This window comes from Nymphaea colorata, chromosome 6 (assembly GCF_008831285.2).
Source record: "Nymphaea colorata isolate Beijing-Zhang1983 chromosome 6, ASM883128v2, whole genome shotgun sequence".
Lineage (NCBI taxonomy): Eukaryota > Viridiplantae > Streptophyta > Magnoliopsida > Nymphaeales > Nymphaeaceae > Nymphaea > Nymphaea colorata.
In genome coordinates this window covers 18,684,896-18,704,060 of record NC_045143.1, presented here as the reverse complement: position 1 = coordinate 18,704,060, position 19,165 = coordinate 18,684,896, and the positions used below count along the sequence as shown (strand labels likewise).

The following is a 19,165-nucleotide window of genomic DNA, read 5'->3' as shown; positions in this document are numbered from 1 at the left end:
AGAAATCAGCTAGAACCAAACTTGATGGATGGATTTAGCTGAAAAATGAATCTGAAAACATGATGTGGATCAGAAATGAATATAGAAGTATGATTTAGATCCAAAATGTGTATGAATACATGATATGGAGCTGAAAATACATCTGAAAATAGAATACATATCCAGAATTGATAAGAAGACATAGTTTGGATATGAAATGCCAAGATAGAATTGGGTTAATGTGGATCTGAAAATAAAATATGGGTCTAGAATGGATCTGAAATAGAGAGAATCATGGTTGAGATTTGGATCTCGAGTCTAGGAAAAAATTTAGAGATTCCAATTTTGCTCAAGGGTTAGGAATTTGGCATTTCGAGACTAAAAATGTTGAAAAAACATTGGAAACTAGATTATGAATCAAGGGATATCAACCACTTGTTACCATATTATGATAGTTGTTTTTTTATAACTTGTTTGTCATAATAAAATTCAGCACATAAAGGCTCCGGTTTGCCCTCTCTAACTTGCATAAGATAGAAAGTACTTAGTATTTACAATAGTCAATTAAGTTAATAATGATGAATACAATGTTTCGATTAATGAGATTACATTTTCTATTCAAAGTCAAGAAAGTATCCTTATACTAAAAGCTTTTGCATTGCAGATATAGCTAAACCCAAATTGAAACATGTAGTTTTCACATATATGTTAACCTAGTTGTGCATAAACAATACTTTGGCTTCACTCTCTAATGACCAGTCAGACTGACTCGAGGAGACGGAATTACTTGCCCAGTTCCTTTGAACATTGCAATGGGAATACATAAGTTAATTATCTAAATCAAATACGATGATCCATACATTAGACTTTTCCGGTGAACCATACATTTAGGACTCATCGTGCGTGTGCATACCTTCATAAGAATATCACATCATCATATCCTTCCACTGACATGCAAAATAGTTCTAGATAATGATATACTCCATAACTTACACGAAAAATGCATAAAGTCATACATATGTATATATACATACCACCCTCGTCTTAAATGAAATATCTACCATATATATGGTGGCCTCTTCCTTTCCTTTAGTTTTAGGATCAAAAGCTATGCCGTTGCCATGCCAAATCAGAATAAGTACGTCCATTTTAACCAGACTCTCGAGGGTACCATACAAGTGGTTAGAAAACAAAACACATAAATTTGCTCTGTAATTCTGGGGCTCACCAAAGAAGCTGAAATCAGCGGCAAGACCGGGCTTTGATTTTGTCGGGTCCGTCCTCTCGCCCGCTCTCTCTTCCCGCCCTCCCTTCCCCGAACCTTACCTCCGAGCCCCTCCCTCCCCGTTTCGCCTCTCTCTGCACACTCTCTGAGTGCCCCTCTCCCTCTCTCTCCCTGTCGCAGAGACCTGAATGATCGCACCCACGATTGCTGCACCATCTGCCAACCTTGTAATCGGCTGCCGAGCACGAGCCAGAGGTAACTGACCCCAAGTGGTTTTCACAGAAAGCAGATGCTTACAGTCTGGGCGTTCTGCTTTTCAAGCTCTTGATTGGTAAACCGCCTGCTCATGCCTTTCTCTTTTTCCTTCTGCTCTCTCCTTCGATGGGCTTTGTGTTCTCTCGTTCGATGGGCTGGTCACGTTCTTACCACAATGTCGGAGCCGCCTATATTGCTGAGAAGTCACTTTCCTGTGAGAGAAATTACTCGGCAGAGCTCGAGAAGGCAACTAGAACGGCCGTGCTTTCTAATAGCGAACGAATCTTGAAGCCAACCCCTTTTGTTATTAATGATACTAGGACTGATCGTGTTGTTGAAAGGGTTGTCTTTGAAGGCAGAAACTCTCCGAGACGATTTCACAGTTTCTCCAGGAACACATTATTTCCTGGAAGGGCCCTCACACTGAGCCTTTTCAATAATCTTAGGCCTGCCTGCTTGCTTGGCTTCGCTGTCTATGATGTAGAGGGCATTAGGTCACAAGTTTATGCTTCGGGCAGCATGCTGTTTCCTGGGAAAGCTTTGAGTTTTAGTAGAAACGCTTTTTTGTTTCGTCGAACCAACACTTTTGACGCCGCCCAGATGAATATTCCACGTGAAATCACCATTTCTGTGGAACAAAACCCTGGCCGCATCTCTCGGAAAGGACGGGATGCTGCTCAAGATGCGGTTCTGGACTATCTACACTGCACCAGAGGTTTGCATTTTACTGATGCAGATCACATGAGCAAGAACTCACCGGATTTCATTCGGAAACTCCTTTCTGTTGTTGGAGATGAACAGGAAATAAAACATGCCTTGATTAGGTTCTTTCGCTACCATCCCATCAATGAATTTGAACCTTTCTTTGAAAGTATAGGCTTGAGGCCCTCGGAATTTGCTCCATTTCTTCCAAAAGGTCTGTTGTTCCTCTGTGATGATCGGCTATTGCTTGAAAATTATCATGTTCTGTGCAACTATGGTGTCCCTCGCATTAAATTGGGAAGGGTATATTTGGAAGCAAGGGAGGTATTTAGGTATGATTATGGAATCTTACAGTCCAAGATAAGATCTTATGAAATGCTAGGATTGAACTCCAGTACTATAATTAAGCTTATTGTCTCATGCCCTTTACTTTTGGTCGGTGATGTAAACTCGAGCTTTGCAAAGGTTCTTGAAGAATTCAAAGATATGGGGATAGAATATGACTGGCTTGGTGGGTGTGTTTCTGAGAAGAGCTCATATGATTGGAGTAACATTCTTCGGCTGATGAAGCATCTTAAAGAATTTGGTTGCAGCAAGAAGGATCTGGGTGAACTTCTTAGGAAGCACTGTGAATTTTTATTTGACGCTTCTGGAAGTAAGACTTATACACTCATTACTCTGTTTCTGAAATCAGGCCTTAGGATGAACGAGATAATGAGCATTCTCTTCGAGTTCCCTGAAGTTGCAGTTGGAAATTTTGTAAAGAATTTCTGGCAGGGTATTCACTTCCTTAATGAAATTGAGATGAAAAGAGAGGACATTGCTAAAATTGTTCGCAGCCATCCACAGCTTCTGGGTTCATGTTGTTTCAAGAAAGCTTGTGTGCTGCTGTCAGAGTTGAACGTGGGAAGAAAGAGGCTATGCACAATTATTCTCGAGGATCCTAATCAATTGAGTCAATGGGTTAAGGGGAGAAAGGTGAGACCCCTCCCTGGGACTGGTGAGGAGGATAAAGCTCGATATCAAAAGACGGAGTTCTTGCTGAGACTTGGGTTTCCAGAGAATTCAGATGAAATGGCAGTAGCCTTCAGGCGATTCCGTGGAAGGGGAGATGAGCTGCAGGAAAGATTTGATTGCCTTGTGAAAGCGGGAATGGATTGCCAAGACGTTGTTAAAATGATCAAAGTATCTCCTCCAGTGCTTAATCAATCTTCTGATGTCATTATGAAGAAAATTGACATTCTTGTAAATAGTTTAAATTATCCATTGCAGACAATAGTCACATTTCCATCACTTCTTTGCTATGATCCTGAAAGGATTAAACTCAGGGTTTCAATGTATAACTGGCTCACAGAAAGAGGTTTTGTCAGACCCATGTTGTCTTTAAGCACAATTCTTGCTTGTTCAGATGCACGATTTGTGAAGCATTTTGTAAACGTTCATCCAGAAGGCCTACAAGTGTGGGAAAGGTTAAAAGGTAATACATCTTCTATCTAAGGGTGCCATTGTTTATTACCGTAGGATTCATTTAGTCTCAGGTGTGTCCATGTTGATTCTTGAAGTGCTTCTTGCTTGCCCAAGTAAGTTATATTCTTGAGGTCTGTGCTGCATTTCAATTGAAAAACTGATTCTTTTTCTGTTTTATCTTTTCCTTTTTCTCATGAGGTCATTGCTTCTTTGTGGCTTCTTGCTTTCTCCATCACTTTCTTAGTCATCTCTGGATTTGAGATTTCGGTTTGGGAAAATTAAGGGGTGGATGGTCTACATAGGATGTTATCATGCTCCTGTCTCTTTGCTGGGGAAGGAGCCAAATTCTTACCTTAACATAGAAGGATTGACAGAACTGAATGAGTTGCTCTAAAATTCTGGAAGATCACGTGCAGGCAAATTGCTGTCAGTTCTATAGCTCTTAATATCATGCTAGAGTTTTGTTACCTTGGCTTCTTCATGTAATTATTTTTTGGGCAATGTTTCGTCTCAAGGTCAGAAGTTAATAAAATTGCCACTTTTCTTTTTGGTTTCAAAATTATGCTTGGAAGTGTTATCATATCATGTATCGGTTAGGCTGATCTATATGTTGTATCATGACATACTGTAACAAATCGTAAACACATTGCAAAATTATTTTTTAATTCATAAAAAATAAAAAATAGAGAAAATTCAGAAAAAACAGGAAAATCATGAAACTTGTGTTGTATATAAAAAAAATGATCACACATAATGAACATTAATGATTCATCATTCACAATCCATAATATGTTAATAACACATAGTAATAACTTAATAAATATAAAGTTTAAATTCTTTTACATCAAATCAGAATATATAATGGTTCACTGCCAAATTTGAAGTGATAATATGTTTGTGATTAATATCAGGATTATCATCAATAATACGATAATCATCTTATTCATCATCATTTTCATTCTCTCGCGAACTAACGGGAACAAATTCTCCTTTCCAAAGCACAAAAGTTTCAGAAATAGAGGGGAGATGATTTCTAAAGAAAATTGACATAAAGAGGCATGGGGCTACTTTTTTTAAATTTTCCCATATTATACGTTATGAGGAGCATTGACCATACTCTTTGGCACGACAACCACATCGTATGATATGACCGATACACCTACAATACACAAGGAAATTGTGTATGGTAGGCGTACCATATAGGTCATGCTGACCTGTATGATATCACACGATACATGTCTGCATTGTACAGTATGGATAACACTATGTTTGACAATGAAATTAGATGGTGTGGCATATGGAGGAGCTGCCATAGGAAGATGGAAGTATAGGTAAAAGATTGTGTATGAACCAACGTTGTAAAGTGACGTGTATTGGTTGGGCAATGGTTAGATGTGCATCATAACGTACCATAAAAACTCATAATTCTTTTAATACTAAAAAGTTTATAAAATAAGAAAGAACAGAGAAATAGCCAGGAAAATTTAAAAAAATCGAGAAAAATATTTTTCTAACAAAAACATGTCACACCTAAATATAGCGATGAACATTCATCAATTTAACATACAATAATGTCATAATGCAACAGGAAATAAATTCAACATTCATCATTCTCAATTTAAACTTGTTCAATGCACATAACAAATGAAAATATAATCATTCATCATTCTCAGTGGCATTCGCATCATCTTCTTCAAATTTAACATCTTCCCCAGCACATAGATCTTCCACACGCAAATCTGCCTTCAAAATTAGCAGTTTCTCTCAAACTCAACTCCTAAGGGTGTCTAAGAGTCAGGTGTAAGGGGGTCTTCAAAAGTCAAAACCTAAAATTGGATCTTGACTGCCCCTTGTGCTACCACCCCTATGCATTGCACTGAATTACACAAATGGATGTGGTATGGGTACATGACCCCCTGTAACTAATACATTGGCCATGACAGAAGTTATGATACATGTATTGTATGATATGTAGAACGTTGCTATAAACCATTTCTTGAAATAGCTTATTTTGACAGGTTCTAGAACTTGTCTACAAGTATGTTTGAACCTTTGACATCATATTCACAAATGGATTTTGAAACACTGAGAAGGGAAAACAGTATTTCTGTGACTGAAATACAGTTTTCCTTGTTATGATCAGATGAGGATATGAAATTATTCTAAAACTAATAATTGATTGAGGAAGACAGCCATCCTTTATAAGTTGCTTCTTATATCAAATCGTTAGTTCTTGTTAAGGATGTCAATCTATCCGATTTGGATTGGATATCCAACTGAATCGTTCTGAAAAAATTGGGTATGGAAAAAAACTTAATATCCGATTAAGAAATTGGATTGGATTCAGATTTGAGAAATGACATCTGATCAGATTATGATTCAGGCATACGTAAATATCTGATCAGAGTTGGATTCGGATGAGATTTAGTTTTAAATAAATATCCTATATCCACTTCTCTTACATTTTAAAAATCAGCCAGATTTGGTTCAAAATTCGGATTTGGATTTGGGTATGAATGTAAAAATTGGATGCAGATTGTGAAACCAGATTTTGGATTCAGATTTGGATATGACCTTTTTTTTGTTTGTATTTGGTGAATATTCGAAAAAGCTGTCACAGTTAAGGGTATGTCTGATTCAAATCCGATCTGTTGACTCTCGAGTTCTTGTTTACTGATCTTAATTCCTTGAATGTTCGATGGATTATCCAGATGATGAGCTACTCATTTTCAGTTCTAATTTTTCCATCATGTTCTGTCCTAGATCTAGTAAGCATTGGATTGGTTATTGCATTCTATCTGCAGCAGGCCTGGATTTTGGTTCATAGCATATAAAGCTTTCAACAATTCCTGGAACTTCTGTACCCAGTTCCCACAATTTTTGTATGGCAACTAATTGGTAGTGCGTATTATGAACTCATGAGGATAGCTGATAGAACAGAAGCAGTGACATATTTAGAATGGATAGGATGGTATATTCAAATACAACAGTTTTAAGGATGTTAATGATCTTGCATTTCCCTAACTTAAAAGTTTATTTAGTTGATCATACCCTTTCATAGATTTTGTAGCTTAAAGTTGATGGAAAAACAGGTATGATGTAGTTGCCCATCATGCAAAAAATTCTCTGTGGGAAACATGAATTGCATTAACATAACAAAGTGACAAACATATCCTACCTATAACATGCTCAAGTTCATTATATTAAATTTGAATGCTTAAATTACTCTCAATACTTGGAAACCATCAAAATGGATATGCTTTTATTCTTTATGGCTTACTCCTTGGAGTCTTGAGATGACGTAATGGTTATAAAACTTAATATCTATTATTTTAGAGGTTAGAGTCTTAGATGCATGCTCTTACATGAAAGACCTTTAAAGCTATTATTTTGTTGCATAAATTAGCTTTTCTTTTCTTTTTGTATTTTATTTAAATATGTAAAAGTGTTATTCCATGACGAACTTAATATTCAACCTAAAGAAATTCGTGTAGTCTTAAGTTAAAAATAAGGTTTTTCTTTTCGCTTATTAATGTTTTGAATGTGTAACATAAGATACACATTACTGTAGTCTATGCTTCAGAGACTTATCATAAGTTGCACCTGGACAATATGGTTAAATCTCCTTGAACTAGTTTCAGGGTGTATCATATTATTTTTCTCGTAATCTAACATATCTTGTGATATGCTATGTTATGGACAAACTACCTTGGGCTGGGAGTTATTTCAAAATAGGAAATTACTGTCTTTTTCTTGTTTCCTTAAATTATTTTCCACTGATATTTCAGAGTGATTTTTTTTGTTAAGACATTGTATTCTAGGTACAACAAAAAGAAGACAAGAAACATGGAGAGCTATGAGAAACATTTATTATGTTGAAACAGAAATCAATATTTTAGACAGTCACCAATGCTGCTGATTCTTTGAAAGTACCACAATATTATTGTCATTCTGAAGCCAACCACTGTCAATTATTTTCAAAATATTGCTCATTGAGAGTACTATCTTAAGATATGCCTGAGATTTTTAACATATTCTCGTTTATATCTTTTAGTATGTGATTTATCTTTTTTTGGTTACCACTTATTGAACAGGGTATATGGTTACATACGTTTTTTGATAGTTTTTCATTTAGTCCATTTTCCACTTTTTAAAATTCTGAGACCTCCCTTGGAAGAAAGAGAAAAATGATTATATGGGGACTCAATATTCTCATGACGCCCTTCCTTGAATATGAGTGGTCTTTATTCTACAATTTTGTGAAACCTTTATAACTTTTTTCCTTTTTTTGCAGTTATTTACTTTTTATACAAAACTTTGAGTTATGAACTGTTGTGAAAGCCACGGCAATACTCAACATCCCCCCTTTAAACACTGCTTTTACATGCCAATGTGAGAGAGCTGCAAGATTGACAGCAAACGTGTCCCGTTTTTCTTTTTGTAGGGCTATTTCTCAGATTGGAAGAGGAGTTTGTGCCAAAGATAATAATTTCACTGTTAACTTTTTTAATGCATTCTATTTATCTTGCAAATTTTGGTCTTCATGTAATTCTAGAATTATGTTGTTGAAATTGTCATTGCTTTCAATCCACATGTGATTACAGATACATGCCATGAACCATGAAGACTCCCAACAAATTCAGTAGTGTCCTAATCAGGTTACTATCTTGTGCTGTTGCTGATCCATATGCTATCATAATTGGAAACCTGCAAGTCGCATCAGATGGGTCCTGATCAGTCACCACTGCAACTTCAGAGAAATCACAATCATCACTATGCTGACCCCGCATCTGATAATACATGTTGAATGCATAAGAAGCATTTCCCTGCAGGCTCAAGTGGTTGCATGATGACCCATATCCAAGGGCAGTGCAGTCAGCATGACTGCATGCATATTCTACTGCCTCCCTACTGCTTATCAAGTCCTTTTGGTCTGGATCCAGGACGCACCACTTCCTAGGCAGGTACTCCACATCCACTGCACTCACTAGAGCCTTGTTCTCCTGGTGACCAGACAAATCCAACTCATATTTTGGTTTTCCATCATACTCAAAGAGGCCCCAATGCCGTTCGAATGCTCCTGGTGCAGTGCTTTTGGCATTCTCATCTATAAGGCTGAACAGGTAAACTTCAATTTTGCCAGGCCTAAGAGGTGTCCCTTCTCCACTCATGGCATGGCGGAGCAATCCCTGGTTAAACCTCTGTGCATACTTGACATTTGCGTTCTTGTCACCATCAGTTGGCCAGCCTACTTCTCCAACCAAAATTGGCATGTCTGGATATCCAGCTTTCTTCAACGACCATACAAGAGTGTCAAGATTTGCATCAAAGACGTTGGTATACAGTGCAGTACCGTCCTGTATGGGCTCTGCACGACCATCAAAGAAGGCAAACTCCACGGGGAAATAGGGATTGACATATAGACTCAGAAAAGGGTATATATTCACGGTGAAAGGTGCATTATTCTCTGATAAGGAACGAACGATTTGGAGAACAGTGCCACGGTCTTCCTGCCGGAACTCACCGGCAGAGGGTACGGGATTAGAAGCTGGAGAGTTGTAGATATCAGCATTGATGGGAACAGTGGCCTTGATACGGTTCCCTAGATTGGCCTTGTTGAGAGCTTCTTGTATGTTCTGGAGCGCCGGAAGAGTTGCACTGGCAAAGGTACCGTTATATGCTTTCAGGAATGGTTCATTGCCTACTGCGACATACCTGTAAATTGCATCGCCGTAAGTTTGGCAGCATTTCTTTGCAGCAGTTTCAATTGTGAATACAAAGTGTGGTCCTTGAGAAATTAGTCCATTTGTCGTTATAAGCAACTCTGTCGAAAATCTTAAAAAGTGCGTGCGCGTGTTCGTGTGAAAATGGTAAGAATGCCTAGCTAATGGTGCTCATAAAGAAACTGGACTTGAATCTCTCCATAACTTATGTTTGGTGCACATAATTTTTGGAATTTTATGTATTCTATGCACAACCGCGACTGCACAATATCATTTCTATCAGTTGACACATTCTGATATGATTTGTCCAAGAGTCACTAGTCGCAGGCATTCCCATATTAGTTTTACTTTCCTGTTTATTTGAAACAGAATTTTGATTGAATTTTTCAACGTCCCAAACTAACTAGAATTAAGTTATATCACCAGGAAACAAGCAAGCAAGAAATATCCAATTAAGGAGATGAAAGGAACAAAATTTAGTTTGGGGCAAGGTAACGTTTCATGCTTCAGCTTTGATTATCTTATGAAACTCATTTAGATTCAACAAAATGTCTAAGGGCGACATTCTGAAAGGATTCTCAATGATCTGGAGATTTCCTAATCTGAATTGCATTGATCGGATTGAATAAAGAGATGTGAATCCGACCAATATCAAATTCGATATTGGATTTTCTAACCAAATTCAACGGTTGTCCAAATCCGATTGCATTAAAACAAGAATAAATATGGTTTTATACTATGAATGTCTGGTCAATATATGCTTATGATCCCGGGTCCAAATAATTTCATCCCTTTTGATCAAGAAAAAGTAAAAAATAGAAGAAGATTTTTTTTTAAATCTTTTTAAAGAACTTTACAAAAAGACACTCAAATTTTGATTATTGATTTCTTTCACTTAACTCGTTTCTTACCAAATAAAAACAAAATTGTTAACTGAAAGAATCAAGCTTTAAACGTTTCTTCATTCGTGCCATTAAAACTTAGCGTGTTTTTTTTATATATAAATTTGATCCTCCAACACCCACAAGAATTGGACCGTATCTCTGATTCCAAAATTCAGAAACTTAAGAAAACCAATCTACGGATACATTTTTTTCCAACCGTGGAAAAGTTTCCAAAGAAAAGAAGAGAGATCAAGAAAAAGAAAAAGAAACTAAAGAAGAGAAACAGTGGGGAACAAATAACTTGAAAGCCACTAAAGATCGACTGCGATCACGGTAGTAATGAGTTACCATACTTGATGTTAACACCAGCATTGCGGATGAAGCGGGTGACATTTTGTGCGACCCAATCCTCTGCAACTCCATAGTCCTCGCCGAGGGACTGAAGCATGTAGTTGGGGATGGCGAGCATCACCTCTATGCCGGAGCCCATGAGTGCCCTCATGGTCTTCTCGTCTGCATCGAACAGCTTCACCTTCTTGAAGCCGTTATCCCGCAGCATCTGAACCACGAGAGATGGAGGGAGTTGATGGGTTGCCATCCTTCCCCAGTTGACGCCAACAATATTTGCAGCCAGCGTTGCCTCGCCTACAATGAGGGTCATGAATACGAACCGAATTCTCACAGAGTGGAGTTTCTCTAAGTCTACCATCGATCGAGAAAGAGAGAGGAGGGAAGAGAGATTTCTTGGTTTGCGGTTGAGTCCGGAAAAGGATGATTTTGGCTGGCCGGAAGCAATGGATGTACGTCTAGTTAAACTAACTTGCATCTTAGAGAGAGAGTAGAATGTTTTCAAGCTTGGGTCACTCTCGTCCATCTTCCTAAAGAAGAGAAGAACTCCAATATTATAATTTTCTTTAAAGTTGTACACGTTGTCATGACTGAATAACGAAATGCCCTCGTAATGTTAGAAAAATGACAACAGAATTGATATGGATTTGAAAACAAAAACATAGAAGGTTGTGAATCAGCCATATATTGATGCTTAAGAAGCTCACATAAGCCTCACCAACATCTTTCCACCAATAGGAATCTGCATATTCATCACTCTTCTAAGAGAGGTAAGGGGGAGGGGTGTGGATCGAATTATCTTTTTCAAAAATTTTATAGGAGCTGAATGATATTTTTGAAAATTTTTATAGGAGCCAAATTATCTTTTTTTTTAATTATAACAATTATCTTCTTTTTTTTTAAATCCTAGGGGAGCCATGACGCCCCCTGTTAGGAATGTACAATGAACGAGCTGAGCTAGAGGTTGGCCAGCTCGAGCTCAGTTCAAGTCACATATTGCTCGGCTCAAGCTTGAGTCAAGCTAGTCACATATTGCTCGGCTCAAGCTTGAGTCAAGCTCTATGAGACAAAGCTTGAGCTCGACTGAAAAAACTGAGTCCGAGCTTGACTCGGTTAAGCTCGTGTCACTTGATTCACATCTTTTTTTTTTCTCTAAATGAAAATAAAAACTACAAAAAAGCTGTTAAAAGTCACCAAAAAATACTGACATGCCAACTATAGATTAATAATATTAATGATACGGCCACCACACCAAAGATCCAACGTGAAGATGACAACAAATCTATTTATAAGGGAAATCCATTTCAAATGGATCATAATAAAGGAAATTCAATCCCAACAAGTTTGGCAACTGTAAACTGATAAAGATATAATCTGATCTAAATGTAAAGCAAGAAAAATATTTAAAATGAACTTTTCCATCTCATGAATGTGGTTGAGAGATTGAGAGTATTTTGCCCACTGTGGACGTAGAGTCTTCTAAGAGCCAAACCACGTTAAATCAAGTCTTGCATTTTGTTCCTCTTTCTCTATGTGTGAAACTTTATATTGTATCAAAGCATCCAGTTGATCCTTGAGGAAAAGTTCGGTTGTTGCTTTTGTTTTCCATGGCCAACAGAAATGGTACTGGTTCTCACTCGACACAGTCGATCTTTAGTTCTCTCTCTATTCTTCTAGCCCCCCAACGAGCCTTCAACATTTTTTTGTTGTGAAGTTGTCTACAGACAACTACTTATTATGGGAATCTCAATTCATTACCCTCCTTGATAGGTATGGTGGGATATGCTGATGGCACTAACATGTGTCCTGAAAATTTCTTCTTGTCGACAAGGATGCAAAATTGAATCCAGCATATATAGAATGGGAAAAGATCGATTTGTTGCTGTTGGGTGGCTCATCTCTTCCTTGACCTATGTGGTGCATAGTCAAATCATTGGTTTAAAGATATCTTATGAAGTCTGGAGTTGGAGTGCGTTGAGACGCATGTATGCTGCCCACTCTCGACCTTGGATCCGACACCTTCGTTCCCGACTTCAAAATATGAAGAAAGGAGCAGACTCTATTGTTGCATACTTCCACAAAACAAAAAATATCGCTCATCAGTAGATGTTGGCATCTAAACCGGTGGAGGAAGATGACCTCATATAATATATTCTTGCTGGTTTACCAGCCCATGAGTATGAAGCCGTGAGAACATTGTTGAACGCCAGACTTGAACAAATCAAACTTGTCGAGCTGTTTAGTCTTCTTTTTATTCATAAAAGTGAATTGGAAGCTAATGAAAACAAAATACACTGCTAATACTGCATATTACCACCAGTAGCCAAATAAGTCCAACTCAAATATCAAAAGGGCCGCAACAATAGGAACTACACTCAAGGATGAGCTGGAGCAAGTCGTCAATTTGTGTGCCATGGTTGTGGTAATTCAGGTCATATTGTTGCAAACAGCCGCACCACATGTCAAAATTGCTGACACTAAAGACACAGTGCAGTCTATTGTAAGGAATATCAATTTCTTAAGTAAGAGACACCATAAGCCCATACAGCAATGGTCAATTTCGAAGAACTTGACAATGCATGGTACTCGGACTCGAGAGCAACTCACCATGTCACTACTGATTTTAACAACTTATCCATGAGTTCACATTACAAGGGCAAGGAACAACTAAAGATAGGTAACGACACAGGTTTGTTCATCTCATCTATTGGAAATTCCTGTTTTAAAGCTTCCAATTCAGATTTCCATAAAAACTAAAATTTATTTGTGTCATCTATTTCATAGAATTTACTTTTGGCTCCACTTATTATTAAAGATAATGATGCCATATTTGAGTTTCACTATGAAAAATGTGTTCTTAAGGATCACAAGACCGGGCGAACTCTCTTTCATGGAAAAATTGAATACAGGCTTTATCGCACCTAGCAACACATGACGTCATGCATACTACATCCCTAGTTGGAGAGAGAACTACCATAGATACTCGGTACAGTCGTTTGGGACATGCCTCAATAAAAATAGTTAGACATGTTTTGTCTAAGTTTGGATTGTCGGTACATCATCTACATTCCAATAAGCTTTGTGAAGCATGCTAGTTAGGAAAGAGTCATGTTGTTCCTTTTGTTTTGTCTCAGAATACTATGGAAAAACCTCTTGATTTGATATTTTTTTATGTTTGGGGACCTGCCCCAGTTGATTCTATACATATTATGTTACCTTTGTGGATGTTTTTCCTCTCTATATTTGGATTTTTATTTTAAGAAATAAATCTGATGTGCTGTCAGCTTTTTAGTCTTTCAAGAAGCAAGTTGAAAACAAGTTTGATGCCAAGATTAAGTCTTCCTAAAGTGATTGGAATAGGGAATACCGACCCTTGAACTCTTACCTTAAAACTCAAGGGATTGGACGTAGGGTTTTGTATCCACATACTCATGAACAAAATGGATGTGTGGAACCGAAACATTGTCATGTGGTTGAAAGTGAGCTCACAGTTCTTGCTGATGCTGGTGTACCACAATGATTTTGGGATTTTTCGTTCTCTATAGCTGTTTATTTTATCAATAGAATATCATGTCCAAACGCCAAGATGCACTCATTATATTATAACTTATCTAAACGGCCACCTTATCACAAACTGTAGTTTCGCTCCATTAAATGTGTTTTCTTGGGTTGCAACAATCAGCACAAATGTTGTGTTATGACAGGCAAACTCAAAAACTCATGGTGAATAGGAACGTCATTTTTGGTAAAGGAGATTTTTCCTTTAAGGCGGCTCCAACCTCTCCCAGTTCAGCTCCATACTCGTCTAACCCCACCCTACAGGTTCACACTCCCCTACCTACTCCTACTACTATGTTACCCCCTAAAGCTCCTCTATAAAACCCTCCATCTTCCACTAGTATTCCTCTGCCAATTGACTCCCCACCTTCAATGTCACCCAAACCTACTATTCCTCCCTCTCCCAGTCCCCACCACCGCCTTCCTCAATCTCTTGAACTCATCCTATGTTCACCCAGTCTCAAACCAGCTCTCTTGAACCCAGAACATATACTTTGTCCTTGCACCCAATTCCCACCGCTATTCTTTCTCAAATGGATCAAGAAATTGAGCCTACCTGTTTTTCTCAAGTCGTGAAGTACAACTCTTGGCGTCAAGTTATGGACCATGAGTTTCATGCTCTCCTTAAAAGCCAAACCTAGATGTTGGTTCCCCCTTCTCATGATTATAATCTTGTTGACACCAAATGGATTCATAAACTTAAACAGAAACCTGATGGATCGATTGGATACTACAAAACCTTAGCTGCCTGGAGTTTCATTTAGGAGGCAGGTATTGACGACTTTGAAACATTTAGTCTTGTGGTTAAGCATATCTCCATTCATCTTGTGCTCACGATTGATCTTAGTTGCAACATACCTACTCAACAGGTAGACATCAACAATGCTTTCCTACATGGGGATTTGTTTGAAGCTGTTTATATGTCACAACCGAAAAGACTATGTTGATCTCCAATGCCCTGACTATGTGTGCCGCCTTCACAAAACCATCTATAGCCTCAAACAAGCTCCATTGGTGTGGTTTAATAAACTCACTATGTTCCTTGAGGCTCTTGAGTTCACTAGTTTGAAAATTGATACTTCACTCTTTGTCTATGATTGGCTAGATATCCTTGTTTATCTCCTTGTCCAATTACTATGGTGGATGCTTTTGTTTCTAAGCTGGCCTTGTTTTCCTGTCAAGGATCTTGGTTCTTTACATTATTTCTTGGGCATTGAGGTGCATCGAACTTCTCAAGTAATTGTTTGTCAAGGAAGTACATGCTTGATCTCCTTTCACACCAGAACATGCTTGGTGTCAAGCCTGTATCCAAGCTGATGGCCTCTAGTGCTTGCCTCTTTGCTCTTAATGGAAGCCTCTAGCTGATCCTACTCCCTACTGGCAAGTAGCCAGTGCACTTTAGTACCTCATGTTCACTCATTTTGATCTCTCTTATGTGGTGAATAAAGTTTGTCAATTCATGCATTCTTTTTGCAATTTGCATTGGGTTGCAGTTGAAAGAATTTTTCGGTATATCAAGCACATTCTTGGGCAAAGGCTTCCATGTTTTTCGTCTACTACCTTGACAGCTTATACCGATGTTGATTGGGCTGGCAGTGTTGATGATTGTAAATCTACTAGAGGTTTTGTTTAGTTGTTTGCTTGTCTTATGGTATGCTCAAAAGCAAACCGTTGTTGCTTATTCTAACAGTGAGGTTGAGTATTGAGCTCTCACTTTTGCAGCCACCAAAGTTATCTCCTTAACATATTTACTTCAAGAATTGTGCATTCCTTCTCAATGTGTGCACACTCTTCTTTGAGATAATATCAGCAGAGTCTACCTTTCAGCAAATCCAATGTTTCATTGAAGATCTAAGCACATAGAAATTGATGTTCACTGAGCCTCTTTCCACGAGTTGAAACTCTTAGAAGTAATTCGAGCATTTGCCCTCTTCCCCTCAATTTGAGGGGGGATGTTAAGGATACAACCACCATACAAGAAGATCAAGGGTGTCAGCTTGATGATGACAACAATCTATTGATAATTGAAACAATTTCAAATGGATCAGAATAAGGAAAGTCAATCCCTACAAGTTTGGCAACTGTAAAAAATTGATAAAGATAGTATCTGATCCAAATGTAAAGCAAGAAGAATATTTAAAAGAAACCTCTCAATCACATGAATATGGTTGAGAGATTGAGAGTATGTTTCCCACCATGGACATTGACTCTTCTAAAAGTTGAACCATGTTAAATCAAGTCTTGCATTCTGTTTTTCTTTCTCTGTGTGTGAAACTTTATAAATAAACAGGGAAGACACAAGCCAAGTTGAGTTTAAATGAGCTCTCATGTAACTTGAGCTCGACTCATTGATACATAGAGTTTTAATACAAGCTCGAGCTCGACTTGTTTATTAAATGAGTCAACCTCATGTGGGCACAAGATTTAGTCAGGTCTAGGTTGGCTCATCTTATCAAACATCCATGCCTTAACACATTGAAGGTTAATGTGTTATTGATGCAATAAGTTTGGAAAAAAAATTAAGTTGATATTTGTGCAATGTGATAGTTTGTTGTATCCTTAACATAATACACTAGTATCACATGTTCATTTGTCTCATGTAGTACAATCTTACATAAGTCACCTTTAATTCATCTTAGATATAGAATTCATGAAACTAAATACGAAATTCAGTAAACTAAATGTCATGCAACTACTGCTATATCTTTATATGCCTCACCATGTGATTCACTTTCTTGTTGCATGTAATTGTTGCTTTAATTCCTTAGCTCCATAGATCATTTTTTTATTCAGTGTGGGGCTACTGAGCAATATGTATTTTACTATGTAATTGTTGTTGTGCACGTCAGTTTTTTTGCTATTACGTTAAAATTCAATGCTACAACGTAGGTATGAAATTAGTTCACCCAACAATTGTTGGTGTCATACTTTGCTATGTAAATTCTACCCTGTGTTTGCACCTAATTCACCATATCATGTCATCTTTGTTATATGGTTATTCATTAATATTTTTGTGTAATTAGTCATATGATTATTGATTAATATGTTTGTGTAATATGTTCATGAGGACAAATAAAGCAACTTAACGACATGAACATGTAGCAATTTTACTTAGGTGTCCTTTCAACAACAAATTAACATGTATAAGGATGACTGTTTAGCGTACATCTGTCGACCAAACTATGTATACAATGAAGGAACCGAATATTCCCAAAAACAGCATATGTTTACACTGAATCATCGAATCACAATATGAGTTCAATTGGAAGTGTACATAAATCCATCTTCAAAAAAGCGGCAATAGAATCTGGTGGTAGAGTCTTCTGGTGCCTCCATGTATTGCATTGTCGCTCTCACATAAGTAAGAAAGAGAAAACCCTGGAAAATTCTTTTTTCTCCACATGACTTAAGGAGACCACTACCTTTTATATTAAGACTAATTTCAGAATCAAGCCATCATAAAATCTAAAATTACATACAAGTATCTACACATCATAGTCACAAATAACGTTTCAGAGTTTTAAATGGTGAGGTTTTTCTTGGGTATAATATGACGAGCTTGGAAAATATGGAGAAAATACAGTAAATTTTTAAAATTTTTAAAAAAAACTAAAAATGGAGGAAAAATAAAATAAGTGAGAAAATAATAATACAAATATGTTTAGAAAAAAAAAATGTTTGAGGGTCAAAAGTTTGAGGTGTGACAGCCGAAGCCCCTTCCTCTTTCCCCCCAACCCTTGAGGTTCAGGGTTGCTTCGAAACTTGGGTGGGAAGTGGTACACCTATTGACTAGAGTATCATACATCAACCATTTACAATCTATATACAAATATGTTTAGAAAAAAAAAAAAATTTTGATGGTCAAAAGTTTGGGGTGTGACAGCCGAAACCCCTTCCTCTTTCCCCCCAACCCTTGAGGTTCAGGGTTGCTTCGAAACTTGGGTCGGAAGTGGTATACCTGTTGACTAGAGTATCATACATCAACCATTTACAATCTAAAAGAATAGCACCCGTGGAAATCGAACTAACGACTAGACTTTACAGATCTCCCAAGCGTATCAGTACATTATGCCCCTTGGAGCAAAAAAATCTATGGAGAGTTTGAGAACATTGTGAGTCCTCCCATGGCCAACCCTCTCAAAATGGAAGCTAATCTTTACTAACAATGTTAAATATTATTTCAATGCAAAGTGTAAACAGTACATTAACCATGAATAAGGCATACATTCACAACTGAACAGGTTGAAATGTCTGGAAATGATAGAGAATGGAACCATGACACATGTCCCACATGGGGTGTTCGAGGATCAAACATTTAATTTCCTTTCATATTTCTGACGTCATGGATAGTCAAAACCAGGAATCTAGTCAAGACGGTTTGTTTGGATCTGTTTTTGTAGGCTCTGCCAAAATTTTCAACCCATCTAAAGATTTTGACACATTCATAGATAACAAGCTCTTACCTACCAAACTGATTACATTTGCAAGTTTTAAACCTGTGCTCGTTTTTTTTTTTTTTTTGCAGTTAGAAGCTTGATTAGTCAATCAAGAAAAATGACTTGTAAAGTGTAATTACTTCATCTTTGTGCATTTTACATTCCCGAAAAGGTTGACACAATGGCTGGGGCAGGGCTGGTAGATTGCTAGTTTGTATTTCGAACTCCGGAGATATCAACTGTTTAGGTTGTAAAAGGGAGAACATCAATATGTCAGTTGTAGCATAACCAGGGGCAAGCCATTGAAAGCATGCCGATACGCTGATTAGAAGGAGGGAGGGTAGGATGAAATAGTCTGCCAACTCGCCCAACAATTTTTGTGCAATTTAAGCAGCACCAAATCTTCGTTCCCAATTAACTTAAAAAACAAAAACCAAACTGAAATTTTAATGGTTGGGCTGCCTTTTTGGTTGTTATGATTGAGTCATTCACTGAAAAGAGATCCTACATTTCAGTATGGGCTGCAAAAAGTGCACTAAAAGGGAAATTAGAAGGAGTTGAGGTATCAACTATGACAGATTTCTCTGG

General features: G+C 37.5%; 2 protein-coding genes across 2 annotated transcripts; one reads left to right on the top strand and one right to left on the bottom strand.

Annotated features, from left to right (window-relative positions):
• The first annotated feature begins 1,270 nt into the window (after positions 1–1,270).
• Positions 1,271–8,387, top strand: LOC116256703 (transcription termination factor MTEF18, mitochondrial-like). The gene is made up of 2 exons (XM_031633121.2): positions 1,271–3,638; positions 8,233–8,387. The coding sequence occupies exons 1-2, from the start codon at positions 1,586–1,588 to the stop codon at positions 8,250–8,252; spliced, it is 2,073 nt and encodes a 690-aa protein (XP_031488981.2). The 5' UTR covers positions 1,271–1,585; the 3' UTR covers positions 8,253–8,387.
• LOC116256611 (glucan endo-1,3-beta-glucosidase 8-like) lies at positions 8,283–10,940 on the bottom strand. Its single transcript, XM_050078465.1, has 3 exons — positions 10,584–10,940; positions 8,371–9,416; positions 8,283–8,306 (listed from the first exon to the last, which is right to left on the bottom strand). The coding sequence occupies exons 1-3, from the start codon at positions 10,894–10,896 to the stop codon at positions 8,283–8,285; spliced, it is 1,383 nt and encodes a 460-aa protein (XP_049934422.1). The 5' UTR covers positions 10,897–10,940.
• Between the last annotated feature and the right edge of the window lie 8,225 nt (positions 10,941–19,165).

What these genes read in the sequence shown, in the direction of transcription:
- LOC116256703 (XM_031633121.2), top strand. Translation starts at nt 1,586, where the DNA reads ATGGGCTTTGTGTTCTCTCGTTCGATGGGCTGGTCACGTTCTTACCAC. An exon ending in AGTGTGGGAAAGGTTAAAAG is followed by an intron (nt 3,639 to 8,232) that starts GTAATACATCTT and finishes ATGTGATTACAG; the next exon opens with ATACATGCCATGAACCATGA.
- LOC116256611 (XM_050078465.1), bottom strand. Translation starts at nt 10,896, where the DNA reads ATGACCCTCATTGTAGGCGAGGCAACGCTGGCTGCAAATATTGTTGGC. An exon ending in TGGTGTTAACATCAAGTATG is followed by an intron (nt 9,417 to 10,583) that starts GTAACTCATTAC and finishes TAATTTCTCAAG; the next exon opens with GACCACACTTTGTATTCACA. An exon ending in ATTTCTCTGAAGTTGCAGTG is followed by an intron (nt 8,307 to 8,370) that starts GTGACTGATCAG and finishes CATATGGATCAG; the next exon opens with CAACAGCACAAGATAGTAAC.